Genomic DNA, 18059 nt, shown 5'->3' with positions numbered 1-18059 from the left:
CCAGAAGGTAATTAATTAATCGCACTGGGGGTGAGGTGAGCTTGTGCTACACCATCCAGCCTGGGCTGATCTCTGGAGGCTGCGGACGGAATCCCAGAGCAGGGAAAAGCGGGGAGAGGCCCCGGACTGAGCAGGCAGGTGCCGGCGGGAGTAAACAAAGTGAAACTTGGAAGGGACAAAGCAACCCATCCGAGAGCCAGACACGAACTGCACGGCATTCGAGAGAATGAAACCAAAGCGGAGACAAGATTTGTTTGGTTTCACGCTTCTATGATTAAAAAAAAAAAACAAAAAAAGGAAAACAAACAAAAACCAAACCCTCAACACAGGCAGCAGGGAGTTCTCATCGCTGGGAGTGAGTTTCGGGACGAGGTGCCAGCTGTTGGCCCCGCCCCTGTGTCCTTCCCTCTGCGCCCTTGGCAAGGGCTTTTGTGACAACAGACAGTAGTAGGACCGTGCCATCTTATTACAGATTTCCTTTCCTTGCTTCTATTTCCATTTTGGTCACTTAATTAATAAGTCAGGACTGTCCCTGCTCGTGCTAAATATAAGGTACTGTAGCATGTGACCTGCTGCGGGGGGATAGAGACAGCTTTTCCATTGTTGAGGACTGGAGGTTTAGGGACCAACGCCCAGAATTCTTTTTCTAGAAGACTGTGGATCATGGTATCTTAGACTGTTTCTGAGATTTCTTTGTGTGCAAGAAAATAACGAAAACCAGTGTAATAGGAGGTCTTTTTTTTGTGTTTTATTTAGGGCTAAATGGTCCCTTTATGAGCTGCGGGCTGCCAGAAAAGACTCCCTGTGCACAAACGTGCTGGCCCTCAGGGTGTGATGCCCCGCTCACGGGCTTCATCCCCCAAGATGAACACTTTGGACTTCTCCCTGCCTTCTCTCTCTCATAGTCCGTGTCTAACCTGTCAGGAAATTCTATGGGGCTGGCCTTCAAAACACACCCCAAACCTGACCCCCTTCAGCACAGCCAGGGGTCCTGCCCCAGCCACTTCCCAAGAGCTTTGCGCAGGTTCGGAGACAGGAGTCGGGTCATCTGTTCCACACCTCCCCAGGGCTCCCCATTTGGGCAGGAGCGAGGCCAAAGCCCTCAGGCCGGCCCACAGGTGGGAGCGCCCGCGGCCCGTGGGTCACCCTGCTGTCCCCCTGTGGTCTCTGCAGCTGTCCCAGAACAGCCAGGTGGGCTCCCAGCGAGGCTTTCACACTTGCCGGTCCCTCTTCCCAGAAGCCTTCCTTCCACTGCCAGGCTCAGGTGGCTCAGGTGGGGCTCAGGTGGCTCAGGTGGGGCTCAGGTGGCTCAGGCGGCCTGCCTGGTCACCGTCTGCCGAACCGCAGCTGCTGGCTCCTCCCCTGACCCCCTTAATTCTGTCCTTATAATCGAACTGGTAATTCATGTAATCGTTGGCTATTGATCTACTTCGCTATTGGTTTTCCCGTCCATCCGAGTTCTGTTTGATGCGTCGGTGGCACTCGGGACATCTGCACTCAGAACACGTGGCCAAAGTTTCATAAATTCTTGCTGAAACGAACCACGCGGTGGAGCCCCTTTGCTGAACTCAGGACCATGAACCTCGGGTTTGGAGAAGTCTGCTTTCTAATGGGATTAGCACACTTCGCTACTGCCAGGTGTGGAGACCGGGTGTACGGCGTGGGGGAGGGGGGGGTGTGTGGTCCTGGAGGCCAGGCGCAGGCAGGTGCTCTCCGCACCCCACTTCTCAGGCTCTTGGAAGAGGCCGGGCTCCGCGGGAGCGCCCCCCACCGGGGTTACACCATCCCCCACTCCGGGCTGCGCCCCCCCCAGGAGGTGACCCCATCGGGACTGCACCACCCTTCCGGACATCGCGCCTCCCCCCGGGGCTGCCCCCACCTGAGCATCCGTGAGCCCTGCAGCCCCCCACGGCCCGCCATCGGGGGCTGGGGTAGCGAGCCGAGTCCCCGACCCGCGTAAGCGGCAAAGAAGCGGCCCCTCCGAAGTCGCTCCACACACTTTTAGGCGTTTTGGAGGCTTGTTTATTGCGACTGCGATAAGAATACGCAGGCTCCACCCTGGGAGTCACTTTTTTTTTTTTTTTGGGACAGAGAGAGACAGAGCATGAACGGGGGAGGGGCAGAGAGAGAGGGAGACACAGAATCGGAAACAGGCTCCAGGCTCTGAGCCATCAGCCCAGAGCCTGACGCGGGGCTCGAACTCCCGGACCGCGAGACCGTGACCTGGCTGAAGTCGGACGCTTAACCGACTGCGCCACCCAGGCGCCCCTGGGAGTCAGTTTTAAGTGTATTCGTGTCTAACCTAAAGCCACGCAGACCTGAGTCCTACACTGGACGACGGGCGATGACCAGGGTGAAGGCGGGCAGTCGCGAGCCGCCGCGGTGGGACGCGGAACCCCGCCGCTCTTGCGCAGGCGCGTCCTCCGCGCCCGGTCTCGCCCCGCCCTCACAAGACGTGCGGAGGTGGGTGGGGCGGGGGAGCGCGGGGGGCGGAGCGTGGAGGGCGCGCGGGGGGCGGGGCGGAGGGCGCGCGGGGTGGGGGGAGCGCGCGCGCTGGGCGCGGGGGGCGGAGCGCGGGCCGTCGTGGGCTCTGAGGAGACAAAGCCGCGTCGGGGCCGCGGGGGGTGGGCCCTGGGCTCGGTGGCGCCCCCGCCCGCGGGGAGGGCTGCGCCGACCGCCGACGCCGCGGCCGCCTCGCCTCGCAACAGGTCGGCCGCCTTCCGGGAGCCTCGCCCTGCGCCGCCGCCCCCCGCTCCCGAGACCCGGGCGCCCCGCTCGGCTCGGGCCGCGGCTCCCATGCGGTTCGGGTCCAACATGATGCCGGTAAGCGCGCGGGCCGGCGGCTAGTCCCCAGGCCGCGGCCCCCTCTCCCATCCCCCACCCGCCCCCTCCCCCCGGCCCCCCGACCCCTGCGGGCAGGGAGCCGCCGACGCGCAGCCGCCCAAACTTTCCTGGCGCGTCCGCCTGCGTCCTCACTCCGTGCGGGTCTCGCGCGTCGAGACTTGGGGCCCCGGGCTGTCGGGTGCTTTGTCTTTTTAAAAACTTTTTGTTGGGAGTGAAGCGGAGCCTGTTGAGGTCCGATTGCCTGTCGCTCCTGGTGTGCGAGGGCGCCCCTGCGGGGTTGGGGGGTCGTCAGGTCGCTGGAGACCCGAGTGCCCGCGGCGCGTTCGGCCCTCGGCCCCCCCCCCCCGAGGCCCCCAACCCCCCCCCCCCCCAGCCCCCGGCTCCTCGAGCTTCTGAACCGCCCGAGCCCCAGGCCCCCCCCCCCCCAGCGCCTTGCTCCCCCTCCTCTGAGCCTCGAACCGGCAGGTTCCCTGATCCCGACCCTCCCCCTCCTCCAGACCCTGGAGGCCCCCGGCGGCCGCAGGGCTGACGCAGGAGCGCCGAGGCGCTTCCCTTCGGCGCCCGCGGGTTGGGTGGGGGGGCTGGGCTGCGGGCTCGTGCACGCGCCCCCCACCCCCCACCCCCACCCCCAGGAGGTTGTGCTCGCGCCTTTCCCCGGGTCCAGGGGTCTTTCTGCGGCCCGCGGTGTTTTCCTAGGGCTTCCCGTGTTCAGACAAAGGAGCGGGCAACTTTCCACCGTCTGCGGAACGGAGCGACGGCGCGTTTCGGTCGTTCGCAGTTACGGGTGCAGGGCAGAAAATTCTGTGCCCCGGCTGCCCACCTGGGTCCTCACTTTCACTGCCTCGGCCGACTTAGTTCATTGCGCTTGGTAATTGACTTTCGACGGCTTTGGGATGCTGTTTTGGCCCGCGAGGATTCAAGGAATTAGAGTGTGCGCGGTGTCCTGCACCCAGTTTAATTTAGTACCTGCTTACGAAGTCAGGTTTGTGATGTGAATGGACCATGGGGGAGGGTGAAGGAATTTGCAATTAAAATATGTATCCTGGGATTTACGTTTTTCTTTCTTTGGAAGTGACTTCTGCAGTCGTCTCCGAATTTTCCTACAAATTAAGGAGCAAGACCAGTACTGGTTGTTGCAAGGTGATTTCTTAAGGATGGTTTCACGGTATCCTTTGGGCTTTCTTAAAACTTGGGAGAGTTTTGGGGCGTCTGGGGGGCCCAGTGGGGTCCGCCTCCGACTCTTGATCTCAGCTCAGGTCTTGATCTAGGGTGCTGAGTTCGAGCCCCGTGCTGGGCATGAAGCCTGCTTAAAAACAAAACAGGAGACTTTTCCTTGTTGCCGCCGGACACCGGCTGACCAGTTTGTAAAGAGCTGCTGGCCCTGGAGGCTGGTACGGTTCTTCCCATCCGTGCACACCAGCCTGGAGCCAGAGCCTCGGTGTTTGCTCAGCCCCCTTTGTGACCAGAACTGCCTTCTTGTTTTGAAAAGTGATGCGTCTCCCGGTCTCACCATCTGCAAAATGGGGACGATGGTAACACCAGCTCTCAGGGTGGTTGTGAGGAGCGGGGTCCCTGTTTCTGAAGCCCCAGCTTGGGGTAGGTGCTAGATAAGAGCTCGTGCAGGATTTGCAGGACTGGCCACCTCAGACATTTGTAGCCTGTGTGTCACATAACCACGTGAAGCAGGTGTTCATTCGGTAACACCACTCTCTCTGTGTCTTTATCCTGTAATAGTTGGGGTGCCTGAAAATGAGCCTATTTTCTTAAATATATTTCTCCTCTCTGGCTTTTAATATACAGCACTTGGATTTTAATTTCAGCATTGAGCGAAGTTTTGCATTTTATTACTTAACCAGTTATTAAAAATCTTAACCCAATTTATTAGGAAAAGCGTTGTGATTAATATGAACAGATGGATCGGCGCAGGATGTCGACCGTTGTCTTGATGTGCTTTTTTTTTGTTGTGGTTAAATGTACATAACAAAAATTGCCCTTTTAACCATTTTTAAGTGTGTAGCTCTGTGGCATTAAGAACACATTCCATGCATTGCCCTTAAAGACATTCTGAAGATAACAGCTGGCTACTTAGACAGTGTTATATTAAAAGTGTACAGATAAATGTGTTTGTGTATTTTCTCACCAAATGGTAGAGAGTCAAGTGACTTTCATGTGGGACATGAAGTGATAATTGGACCCAAAACCAGAAGGGGACGGTGCATTTTAGTAGGCTAACTAAAAATAAGTAGGCAAACGCTGAGAGTCAGGGTAGAGGTAATGATAGGGTACAGCAGAGCAGGCGAGATCATTAACACTCGTTTCCAGATACCCACCACAGTGTCTCTGATTCTCTGATAATTTCTACAACTTGGTAAGAAGAAACGGATTAATGTTTCATCCTTGACACTTTATTTTCCCTCATTGAAGAACGAATTGTTTGCAGGTTGAGTGTCACTTTTTTTAAGTGAGCCATCCTCGTTGTATTTGGTTATCAGATAAAGATAATTTGATTAAAAGCAAAATTTCTCAGCTATTTAAAATTATATCGGATATCTTGTTTCATACTTTCATTTTGGAAAGCATTATATTCAAAGAAAGCACATATTCAGAAATATTTCTATGAGAGAGGTTAGCTAACTGAAAGCGTTCAGATATGACTTGATAAACATTTGTACCTGCTACCAAAATGGTAGATTAAAAAGAGCAAAAACCGGGGCGCCTGGGTGGCTCAGTCGGTTAAGGGGCCGACTTCAGCTCAGGTCACGATCTCGAGGTCCGTGAGTTCGAGCCCTGCGTCGGGCTCTGTGCTGACGGCTCAGAGCCTGGAGCCTGTTTCAGATTCTGTGTCTCCCTCTCTCTGACCCTCCCCCATTCATGCTCTGTCTCTCTCTGTCTGAAAAATAAATAAATGTTAAAAAAAATTAAAAAAAAAAAGAGCAAAAACCAAAACTACACACAGAACCGCACAGAGTATTCTGCAGAACCACATGGAGGGCCAGAGGACTCGAATTTGTCTCTGGTAGATATCCTCTCTCGGGCATGGATGTCCCGTGTCCCTGTGGCCAGCATGGGGGCCACCAGCCACCTGCAGCTTCAGCACTTGGCGTGTGACTAATGGGACTGAAATTTTAAAAAGATTACTTAGTTTAAATATATCTAGATAGCTGATGTGCCTGGTGGCCACTGTGTGGGCAGGGCAGTCTGACAAGGTAGCACAGAGAAGAACTTCACCCTTGAGTGATGTATTTGCAGCTTCACGTTCCCGTTAACGCTTTAAAACCAAATAGTGATGGCCTGTTTACCACTAATGACTTGGAAAATGTGTTTTCCAACTATTTGGTGTTCTCTTTGAACAAATCTCATCATACAGCCCTGCTGCAGATAATGTTTTCAAGAAAATGATTGCTTATTTTAAAAAGCTCAATTGACCTGATCATGGTTTAAGTCTTTTTTTTTTTTTTTTAAGTTTATTTATTTATTTTGAGAGAGAGAGAGCGCGCGGGAGGGGCAGAGAGAGGGAGTGAAAATCCCGAGTAGGCTCCACACTGTCAGCACAGAGCCCTATGCGGGACTCAAACTCCCGAACCGAGATCGTGACTTGAGCGGACATCAAGAGTCGGAGGCTTCGCTGAAAGCTACCCAGGCGCCCTGATCATGATTTAAGTTTTAAATTTGTGACATTTTACCTTCCAGTGCTGCAGAGGTGTCCTGATTATCTCTAGTTATTCCATGATGCTGCTGTAAGATAATATCTGATGGTCTGAGCTTCTAGTTTGGGGAGTCTAGCAAAAAAAAAAAAAAAAATGGGCATGGGGCACCTGGGCGGCTCAGTCAGTTAAGCGTCCAACTCATGATTTCAGTTAAGGTCATGATCACACACGGTTCGTGGGATCCAGCTCTGCCTGGGGCTCTATGCTGACATTGTGGAACCTGCTTGGGATTTTCTCTTTCTCTCTCTCAAGATAAATTAAAAAAAAAAAAGTGAGCCAACTTCAGAGTTAAAATAAAAATGGGTTCTTACAGTATCTCCTTTAGGAGTCTGACACCTGCTCAGTAGGATTTCTGTATTTCTATAGGAGACTGCACCTGGGGCACCTCACAGACCAAAGGCATGACTTCTGCTCACATGCTCATATTATTTTCATGTAAAAAAAGTCTTATTTGCACATATTTCCAAACTGAAATTAGGTGTTGAGATTACAAAGGTTTCAAGTTCTAGCTTTAGAACGTTGTATTTGTATGATTATACCTTGTGGTGAAAGAATTTCTTGTTGTTGAGTAAGCAAGCTTAGGTTTTATTCCAGAGTAAAGTTTAAGGTAGGTTCTCTGTCTTTATAGGATTGTAATTCTCAAAGGCTCTTAAACACATCCTCTGTTTTAAAAAATGTGGCAAAAACCTCACATTTTATGTGCTATAGTGAGATTTGTTGCCTTATGACTTCCGCTGTATTAATTAAAAGCTGAAAAGCATTAAAAAAATTTTTTTTTGCATTTTTATGTTTCAGGGGAACATTTTAGACTTTACAAAGAAACTGAGCACAAGCATACACCTGCTTGTATTTTAACAGCTGCATAGAATTTATTTATCTGGAAGGGACATTTATCTGCAGGACCCGAAAACAGAGGGTCATTTAGTCATGCACTGCTTCCAGGAAGAGCTGTTTTCTCTCCCTCTCTGTGTCACCGTCCCCCAAAGGTAGAAAGCAGCAGCAGTAAAACACGATCTCTCTCTTCTGAAGCCTGTAAGGAATGCCGAGACTTTTATCGTCCGGTGACCTGTCAGGGTGTGTGGCAGGCATTCCCTGAGTCTGTCCAAAGCCGACCTCACGCATCCTCGGCCCTGCCGGTGGGGGGGTGCCATCCTGGGCTGTGAACCTCTCACCAACTCCCACTACGTTATCAAAGGATAAGGAGAGTGGGAGAGAGAGTTTAGGAATCCAGAGTGTTCTTTTCAGCTCATGCCACTTAGTCAAGTCAAACATTATTTAAATACTTGCTTTTTGATGGTGTGCTATGGACTGAAGAGAGCATTTTTCTTTAATGAGTTGTAATTGAGAAAAGAAAACACAGGTGATAGACTCTGAAATATTTACTTACTTTGGAGTGCCGAGTGAGACATTAAAATTTTACATTTTGTTGGGGAGAGCCAAGGAGAGGCTGTGGTCAGGAGGGGATCCCCGCAGAAGTACTGAGCCACACGGAGGCATAACTCCAAAAACTTTCTGTGTAAGGTCTCAGCAAAAGAAAGTTATTTCAGCGGAGAAACGCAAATTGTAAACATAGATCATCTGTAGGAAAAGTAGCTTCCCACAACTTGTGGTCATTTTGATTTTTTTTCTACATAAAATATATCCAAAATCAAGTGACTTATTGGGATGCTAATAGGACTAGACATTTATTGAAAATATTTATTGAGCCAGTAAATACTGAACTTTTACTTCTGAAATGCCTACCTCACTGGTGTCTCTAGAAACAGGTTTTTAACTTAGTACTACTTTAAGTTTCCAACATTTCAAATAAAAGCATGTAAGATGCAAGTTGAGAGAAGCAGTAGAAAACCATAATGATGAACTGTTGCAGGATTCCAGTTTAAAGTGCTTTCCAGTCGGAGCTGGGTGGGACAGCTGGCTCGTCCCCGCAGCGGAGAGGACACTTCCTGAGTGACGTGTGTCCTGGGCTCCCGCTTTTTCCCCCGGGACGGGAAGCAGCCTCTCCTGAGACCGCACCGTGCCCGCTGGTGTAGGCTGGCCATCCTGTCTGGTTTCTGTGCGACCATGGGGGGTCACTTTCTCTTCAGGGTTCTGTAGACAGGGCTCCAAGGCGATGATGCCGATGATGCGGGGAAGGAAGGAAGGGTCGGGAGCGGCAGGCGGAGGGACGGGGACCTCCCAGCGCCTGCGAGAGAAGGGTCCCGGGTGGCACAGCAGTGGCCTGCCCAGCACGGTGTCGGCAGGAGGCCGAGATGGGCGCCGAGTGAGCAAGGAAGAGCGATTCAGCCCGGTGATGTGAGTTTATCGGAAGTAAACAAGGGACTGAATTTAGATGGAATCCCCTTAAATCATGGTGCCTCATTCTTCCCCATTTACCTATTGGTTGTATTTGGATGGCCACTCTGGGCCAGCTTCTGGTGAGAAAATACTTAGTAACCGTCTGCTGTGTGTGGGGGGCACTGGTGGGTGCAGGAAAGGGTACCCCACTTGCTGGGAGCTCCCCTTCCCTGAGCTAGTTTCGGGGTGGAAAATACGGAAGAGAAGGTGAGGCTGGGATTTCAGCAGGATAAGGTGGCCGGGATGGTCACTCTAGACTGGATGCGGGTTGGGCCGGGCCTGCTGAGACGGAGTGGAACCTGTCACCTAGTCAGAACCGCGGGCCTATGGAGCCTGTCACCTAGTCAGAACTGTGGGCCGCGTGCATAGGCCGAGTGGCCTGCAGGGAATGCAGTGCCCCTGAGGGGGGACAGCAGGGAGGGGCCGGCATCTCCTCGATGAGCACAGACCCCTGCGCTGCTGTGTGGAGAGTAGGTTGTGGAGGTGCGGGGAGGGAGGAAGGGGAGGAGTGGGGGTGGAAGGTCCATGGACAGCTACCTGGAATGGGAAAGAGCCACACCTTGTCACCCCAAGGGCCCAGCACATAGTGTGAACTGGGCGTGAACTTGTCAACCTTAGGTAAAGCTGGCAGGAATGTGTTTATTTGGAAATAACAACAGAGAATTGCAGGTTGGGGACAGGCTGGCTTTGGGACAACCATAGGCAAGTCCAACAAAGAGGAGAGGAACGTTATTTTATGGACAAAAAGGAAGTTGGGAGGGGTTGTTTTGAACCAGAGTCCACTGGAGAAGCAGCGGGGTTGAGGGTGATGGTGGTTTCTCAGTGGCTGAGCTGTGGGGGGGTTGGGGAGGGGTGTCTCTTCTCGGAGATGCCCGCACATCTTCCCCATGGCGCCTGGAATTCAGGATGCTTTCCTGTTGGGTCTGTAATTGACAGTTCTTCCTGTGATTGACCTTGAGCGGTACAGCTCCCCCTTCCAGCCTCCCCTTCTGCATCCAGAATCCGCTTTAGGGATGTTTCTCTGTATTAATCTTCACAACACTCAATTGACACATCTTGTCACCTGCTTGAATAACTTGCTCGGGTGGTACAGATGTGGAGAAGTGTCAGGCTGAGAGTGGAGACAGGACGGCCTGCCTGGGGTTGGGAACAGGGCCGGATGTAGTAAGGGGAGACCTCTCCGAACCCACAGGCTCCTCCCTGCGGGACTGAGGGGAAACCAGACTTCGTAGAAGAAGAAAGTTCTAAAGAGCTCAAGACGAGCCTACGTCTCTGTGGTTCTGTGAAACCGAGCGGGGCCAATCCGGTTTCCTGAGGAAGCCCTAACCTTGAAAACGTTTGACCACGGGACTACACCACCTGGACGGCTTCTGATGGTTTCACCTAAAAGTTCCTTTACCAGTTGTTTTTAATTCCAAGATGCTTCGTTTTATTGCAGAGATACGTGTAGCCTGACATCTGGGAGATTACAGTCCGAGTTGCCGTAGTTCTACAGGGTGTCCTGCCATTGCTTCTCTGAACCACAGCAAGATGTGGAGGGCTTGTGATACGTGGGTAATTGTTAGTAACTTGCTGATTTCCAGAAAAGGGGCACTGTTTTGGGTCACTTTCATTTTAAAGGCAGAAAAGTCTTTTCCCGGTACCTGTGGCTTGCTGCTCTCAGCAGCTGGAGACCTGGGTGTTGTGGCCATTTCTTTCTGCTTTTCCTGTTTTTTAATGTTTATTTTTGAGAGACAGAGAGAGGCAGCGTGAGCAGGGGAGGGGCAGAGAGAGGGAGAGACAGAATCCGAAGCAGGCTCCAGGGTCAGAGCTGTCAGCACAGAGTGCAGTACGGGGCTCGAACTCCTCAACTCGCTGAAGTTGGATGCCTAACTGACTGAGCCACCCAGGCGCCCCTTCTGCTTTTCCATCCCCCGCGCCACCTGTGTCATGGGCCCTCTCCTGCGCTGTCACTCCGCTGCCTAGGCCCTCTTCTTGCCATCTTTGTCCCTGCCCTGCTCTCTGCCCCTTTAGTGTGTTCCACGCACTTCCTCCGTGTGGTTTTTCCTGAACCGAAGTCTGTGTCTTCCTTCTCCAGCATGCTCCAAGACCGATTTCTGTTATGGCATATGGGAGAAGCTCCCTCCGCAGAGACGGAGTGTCCGTCATCCAGCCCAGTGGGTTTCGGCCCTTTGGTGTCATCCGGACACTTCGTTCCAGGGTGTCAGGCCTCGCAGAGGAAGTGGTAGAGTCAGAACACTGAACAAGGCCGTGTCGGTCGTGCCGCCACTCGCTGGCCTGCCTTCGGAATTGTGTTGTCCTCCTAAGATCCGCTCACACCTGGGGTGTGCTCCCTGGGGGGGTCTGCGTGAGGACCGTGGGCAGGACTGAGGCCTGCGTTCCTCTTGTCACAGCAGGCATACGCCGTCGTACGTTTCTGCCCACGACGCTCTGCTCCCCGTGACCGTGACCATGCTGTAGCTGTGTGCGTGTGTGAGATGAGGCCCGTGCGCCGGGGCGTCCGCAGCATGCCTGTGCCTCACGGGCCGAGCGGTGACCCGTCCCTGCCTGTCCGTCCAGTCTCACTCCGCCTGCACGTCCCAGCAGCCCCGGAGTGCAGTCGTCACCGCACGCCGCTGTGCTTGTGTGCTGTGTCTCTGCCCGGATGTTCCTCTTCCTGCTCGGCTCACTCCTTTCGGTTCCAGTTCAGCGGCACGGTGACAGGGTGGCCTGTCTCCGTCCCAGGACGCTGTGCGCACCCCGCGGGCGGTTCTCCCGTGCGTCCGCCTGTCGGCCCTGCGTACACCTGTGCGTTTTGGCACCTGGAGCGTGCTGGACTCTCGTGGGGACTTGATGCACATCGTTCCGGCGATTGTCCTTGGGGATGCTAGTTCTCGCCCGCTTCGTTTATGTCCATCATTGGCTTGGCTTTGAGCTTCCTCAGAGTTCCCAGAGCTGACGTCTCGGAGGACGGAGTCGGAGGCGCTGGGGGGAGAACTGGAAACAGTGGGTTGCTCGTGCTCCCGGTGTCCTGGTGGATCAGGAAGATCGTGTGCTCGGTGAGGAAGAGCAAAGAACAGGACGAGGAAGTGCCTTTACGTGAAATGGCTGCGGTGCCCAGTTTAGAGGAGAGCATTGGCAGCGGTAGGGAAGGGGGGGTTGCAGGTGCGGAATGACGTAGTTCAGATTTTAGTCCTCTTACTTTATTTGTTGTTTATGACGGATGGTGAGTACAGAGTGGCCTGGAGCGAGTGTACTTGGGGTTTGAAGTCTGTCTAAGTCTGGTGTCGGGCACGGTTGAAAAGGAGGGAACAGGTTTTCCTTCTTTATCATTTTTGTTTTTAACTTTAGAGACCACAAATGGGGGAGGGGTAGAGGGGGAGAGAGAGAGAGAGAATCTTAGGCAGGCTCCATGCTCAATGTGGAGCCCGACGTGGGCCTTGAACTCGTGAACGGTGAGATCATGACCTGAGCCGAAGTCAAGAATTCAACACTCAACAGACTGAGCCACCTAGGCGCCCCTGGAACAGATTTCTCAAGTTACCCTCAAATAAGCAGAGTGCTCTGTTTCTTCTTTAGAGACGCCGTCTGGCTTTGAGAAAGCTCACGGAAGTTGCACCGTGTGTTCGTGTAGTAGCTCACTTTTTTTTTTTTTAAATGTTTCTTTATTTTGACAGAGAACCCCAAGCAAGCTCTGCTCTCTTAGTGCACAGCCCAAAGCGGGTCTGCATCTCATGACCCATGAGATCATGACCTGAGCTGAAATCGAGAGTCGGATACTTGACCGGCTGAGCCCCCCCAGGTGCCCCGGAGCTCACTCTGGGTCGTGTTTTGCTCTCCTGCTGACTCCCGTGTGCCGTGGAGCTTCGCATCTCTGACCCACAGTGTCCGTGCAGCTCAGCGAGCATGTTTGCGGTTTGTGATACTAAGATAGCAAGGTAGTTCGGGGGTGGAGGAAACCTTACGGCCAAAGCCTCCGGTCCTAAAGGAATGTGTAGACCAGTGAGGCAGATAAGACAGGATACAAACAACTGCAGTGTGAGTAGATGTTGGACAAAGAAAGTTTTCTTCTGGCTAGAGGGTGTGTGTGTGCGTGCGTGTGTGTGCGCGTGGAGGAGGAGGAGGAGCTGGAGGCACTTTTAAGGTCTCTGAATTATCCTAGAAGGATGGGGTGGCTTAGACGGTAGGGAACAGGGTGTAGGGAACAGCTGAGCTAATCTAGGGAGGTGAGTGAGGAAAATTGTGGGTGTTTAGATTTCTCATTTGGTGATTTGAGGCTGTCACTTAAACTACGTTCCATGAAATTTGGACTGTGCAGAGATAAATGCCAGGGCACATGGAGGTGGTGTTTCCATAGTGTTATCAGGTTAGCTCCTGGCGCCGTGATCGTTCCCGACTCAGCCCTCGTGTGTGGCGTCTTCCCCTGGAGCGTCCTCGCCCCTGCTGGCTGTGACAGAGGTCATTCAGCAGTTGGGACTGGGAGGGCTCAGAACCAGGAGCTTCTCCAGAGGGACTCCCGTTGGGAGGAGGACCAAGTCCCGGAGGTGACTGCTCTGTCGCTGCGGGTACGAAGTGGGGGTGTGATCTAACATCCGAGACCAGCGTGCAGCGTTCTGAGACCCTCTTTCTGTATGTAGAGAACATTTCTCCACAATAAAGTAGCCACTTCTACTTGTTTTACCGTTTTTTTTCTGGCAGGGTGATCATCTCAGACAGTGACGGCACTCTGGATGACACTCAGTGGGTCCTGAGTGTTCAGTGATTGGTATCGAGACTTCATGTGTTGTTGATTTCTCGATTCTATTCACTGGCTGTAGTGACCAAAAGAGTAAAAAAAAAGACACCCAGTGATGATTTTATGATTTTGTTTTAAATAAGTCAGATTTGGCCTTAGAAACTGATGGACTGATTTTGAAACACACCATAAGAAAAAGCAGTGCGCCTAGCGTAGGTCTCAGTGTCGCCGGCCCTTGGTGGAGCCTGGGACATGTAGCTCCTGGAAATTGGGGGGTTTTAAAAAGCAGCTTTAGGGCCTTGAGAGTAAACTGCAGGCGGGAGTCCTCGCGGCTTTCACGGCAGCGGTGCTGACTCTGAACACGCAGGATGGCGGCCGGTCCGGGGTGGCCAGCCTGGGAGGGGGCGGGGCGGAAAACCCCAGGAGCCGCGGAGGCCCTGAGCCTCATTTCTGCCTGGGCCCGGTGTCTGGGTGCGTTTGAGAGGTTGAAGAAGCTTTGGCTGATGTTCCTCGTCTTAATCGAGTCCCCTCTCTAAGTGATCGTGTGGAGGGAGGTGTTTGTCTTGAGCAGGTTACGGGAGGCCTGGTGGCAGTCTCTTCTGGAAGGTACTCGGGGGCCCTCCTCCAGGAGGGGTAGCGCACAGTGTAGAAGTGAGGTGACAGTTCCCGTTTCTCTCTGCACAGCCGAATATTAAAGCCCAAGCCATGCAGACCCTTCCCTGATCTTCCAGCTGGGAAGTCCTTAGCTGGCTGTCCTTCTGGCGAGTTTCCTGTGCGTTGTAAGGTCTGGGGAGGATTCATATCACCCCTTTCATTTTTCTTGAAAGGACATTTTTTTTCCCGCTCGTATTCTTTTTTCTCTTCGGTAGACCTGAGGCATTTCAGTTTTGAGAAGTCAAAACTCGAAGGTGTTGTTGCAAAGCTTTGTTGCCTTTCGGTGACCAGGAGCGTCTTCCGCTGCTGGTTCCTTTTTCTTTCTGTGGAACTTGACGTGGCTCTTTAAATCCCAGGAATAAAGTTTAGCCTCTGGCACAAAGTTAATTTCTTGTAAATGCCGTAGCCAGTTTTTTTGTATTTCCTCTTGGAAAAGTCTTCCAAATTTTAATCGGAGATAATGCCTCCTTGAAGATGAATCATTCTTATGTAAATAGCAGAACATTATAGTCACAGCGAATACAAGTCCTCTAAAAAGGGAGCTCTTAAAAATAAGTCTGTGACCCATTCTTTTTAAATGAAAATTGTCTGGGACTTTGGATTTTTGGAAGGGCAAGTCTCCTTCAGACGTGACTTGGGCACGAATGGCTGTGCAGAGTGTGGAGGGCTGGGCGCCACTTAGTGTGAGGAGTGCGTGTCTTCTCCGGAACCTTCTTTCCTTTCAGATGGAGCACCTGACGAAGTAGATGCAAATAATGATCGCAGTTGCATTTTTAATGAAGTGTTTTCACATTCTTTCATCACAGTGTATGTTAAGGGTACTTTTCAACTGAAATTACCGTGAAAATATATTAACGTTGAGATTGTAAAAATATTAAAGTGACATCTATCCCTTTTCTCCTAATCAGTGATTTTGTTTATTCCATACAAGCCAGTTTGTATGTATGTATAATTTAAGTGCTTATAATCCACAACTTGACGTGATTCTATTTGGTAACTTTATTTTCACCGCTGACCCCGTATTCATAGTAGTTGGTCGCTGGATCATAATCCTTCCAGCAAAGGTATTTAAACTTACTTTCTATGTCGCTGGATATTTAGTTTTCCAAATTACTGTTCATGGATCTAACACTGTAGGGAAAATCTTCAGGCATTTAGAACTTTTCTTCGTTTCAATTATTTCTTTGGGATGCATTACCGGATGTAAGGTCGTGAGGTATACGTAATTCTATGGCTTTTGACACATGACCATTTTACTTTCCAAAAGGGTTTTGACAGTTTATGTACAGTGCCATCATCATGTCAGGGGTGAACCACTGTCCTACAGTCTCATCTCTGTTGGATCTTTTAATCAAATTATGAATTTAATAGTTGTAAGCGGTACTTCATTGTTGTAATTTATTTAAAACCATTATGTTCTCCCAGGGATTGCCATTCGTGTTACCTCATGTCCTCCGTCTGTTCTGTCCTCTGCTCTGATAGAGTTTATTGTTCATTGAATAATCTCTTTGTGGCTCATCTGATGAAAAGTGAAGTTCCTGATTGACAGGTTGGGCAGGTTGGGCAGGTTAGAAAGAAGTCAGCATGTCTCTGCCCCTGAGAGGGGCTGGTCTGGGGTTGGCTTCTCCCGTCTCCCATGTTGTCCACCCCAGCGGTTCACGGTCCTGGTGCTGTAAGGTGCATCTGCGAGGGCTCACGGGCCTCCTTGACCTGGTTGGTGCCGCACACCTCGTGATGAACGTGGGTCACCTCCGAGGCTCCAGGAGGTGCAGCTCCGCCTGTAGCTGGGGTTGGCCAGAGCGGTCAGGATGGGGGAGCGGCTTCTGACGGCCCCATTTCTCTTGCTTCCCTGTGGGGAAGGATGTGATGACGTCATTTCCGTGTTCTTGAAAATACAGTGTTTTACCAATGTGTCGGGAAAAGATGGCATATTTGGAAGTAAGCTTACTATAGATTACTTTTTATTCTTATAATTTCCATTAATTTGTGCATCTGCTGAAACGTCAGTGTGTCTCCAGTCATGTTCGGTTTTTTCATTTCTGAATTTACATGTTACCTTCAGTCTCCTCCATCTAGCTTAGTAGTAAATTGTTGTCTCCTGTTTCCATGGGCAAATTTTGTCTCCCTTAGATTTTATATCTTACATAGTGTGAGAAATGAGCCCACCGACCCATTCAAGGGGGGGAAGCGGAGCCTCGGAGCACAGTGAAACGAGGCTTTAACGAAAGTTCTTGCAAGAGCAGGTGTCTGCCCGACAGGCACACCCAGGGCCGTTACAGCAGACAGTTTATCCCCGAGCGGGACGCTGCACCTCTGGCTCCTCATTGGCCGATACTGCAGAGGTTACAGCCTTCCCCGGAAGTCGCCTGTGCCCACGGAAGGCGAAAAGTAGTCTGATTGGGACAAGCGTACATTCCTTGAGGTGACACAGAGACTTCAGTTCTTTGGCGCATGCTCATTGCAAAGCCCGTGAAAATAAGCCCAGGAAACGGAGGGGAAGAGCCAGGAAGTGAAGTTTCCAGGGGTTTGGGACTCCATTGTGGGGAGGGAGAGGGTGTCACAATTTCCCATGGGTTGTAAACCTGTTGTTTACTGGACAGCACAGCTTTTATTCAGTATTTCCGAAAATGAATCATCTCATTTCTCACAATCCTCTTTGCTAAGTTGATTCGCTTTTCATTTATAGGTTATTTTGGGCACAAGACACAGACATTTGTTTCTTAAGAGGAATCTTACGCCCGAGGGGTTTGCTGTGGTCAGAAGCTCCCACCCAGCATTGTTCTAGAATATGTGTGCTTTGTTTTTTTTTTCCCCCCACTCAGGGACTTGAGGGCCTAACCTTTTCCCTCTCTGCCTACTGAACTCCATCTTTTCTGTCATATTCCCCCCTTTGAACATGTGACTCCTAACTGCCATTAGGAATTGGGACAACCCACCGTAACTGCTTCCTGCTAGAAGGGGGGCGGTGACAGGGGTATGGCAGTCAGGGCAGGTTCAGAGGTCGATCCAGAGGTTCAAAATAACGGGAGGGCATCAGGAATGTCTGGGCTAGTAGAATTTTCTTATTTTTCTGGCATATGCAGTGGCTTCTACAAATGACATGAAAAAAGAATATTAGACCAGCAAGCGTTAATGTTCCAAATGCAATGCCTCCTAGGGAGGAGGTCACACTATGGGAAGTAGCCATCCAGAGAGTCCCTGACGTGTGTGGTCAGGTTTTTGTTTTTGTTTTTTTTTTAATTTAACTAGCTTTTCCTCCCTCTTCCACATTTATTTGGATCTTTTGATATTATTGCTTAGAATAATTAAGCATTTGAACTAGTTTTTGGTTCTCGATCCTCAATCTTCCTTTGGCCATCCGGTTTCCATAGGAATAGCTCCACAAGGAGTATTTAACTTTACCTCGAGGAAAGATTGATCTTCGATATCCCGATTACTCTAAGTTCAAGCAGTTGTTTATCCGTCCTGGAGCTAGCAGCACTGTCGTCCCTAATTCAGTCAAGTGTCCCTTTCTAGCAAGGGAGTGGGGCTCTCTGACATTATCAAAAAAGAATGTGGGAAAAAAAAATCTCTCCACATGCACCCTGGGGGCTGAGAGAAAAATTTAGTCATACGTTTTCCAGAAACGCCTCTGTTAACGCTGTGTTTGGATGGTTGGCCTGGAGTGGAAAGGAGGACAGAAAAGGCGGCTCCAGAGTCAAGAAGGAACTCAATTCCTTCTGTTTCCAGAGTTACCTGAGGCTCTGGGTTTCCAGTGGACAGTTGGTTCGGGGGAGCCACCATGATGAGCCCCCAGGACCCAT

At 51.4% G+C, this 18059-nt stretch overlaps 1 protein-coding gene and 1 long non-coding RNA gene across 5 annotated transcripts in view; both read left to right on the top strand.

Annotated features, from left to right (window-relative positions):
- Positions 1 to 2583: 2583 nt before the first annotated feature.
- The window catches only part of TP53BP2 (tumor protein p53 binding protein 2), a 53007-nt gene continuing 37531 nt past the window's right edge, over positions 2584 to 18059 (top strand). The window contains exon 1 of one of the 4 annotated variants that reach the window (XM_045049151.1): positions 2584 to 2823. In XM_045049151.1, the coding sequence (XP_044905086.1) occupies positions 2797 to 2823 (27 nt within the window). In that variant the 5' untranslated portion in view covers positions 2584 to 2796. The remainder of the gene's footprint in view (positions 2824 to 18059) is intronic. The other 3 variants (XM_045049150.1, XM_023247640.2, XM_023247641.2) reach the window with 3 other exon arrangements.
- LOC123382885 lies at positions 3296 to 4721 on the top strand. Its single transcript, XR_006592006.1, has 2 exons — positions 3296 to 3826; positions 3917 to 4721. It is a non-coding gene; the product is annotated as an uncharacterized LOC123382885 (long non-coding RNA).

The sequence above is a fragment of the Felis catus genome, chromosome F1 (genome assembly GCF_018350175.1).
Source record: "Felis catus isolate Fca126 chromosome F1, F.catus_Fca126_mat1.0, whole genome shotgun sequence".
Classification (NCBI taxonomy): domain Eukaryota; kingdom Metazoa; phylum Chordata; class Mammalia; order Carnivora; family Felidae; genus Felis; species Felis catus.
The sequence above is the reverse complement of the archived record's forward strand: the minus strand, read 5'-3'. Positions and strand labels throughout refer to the sequence as shown.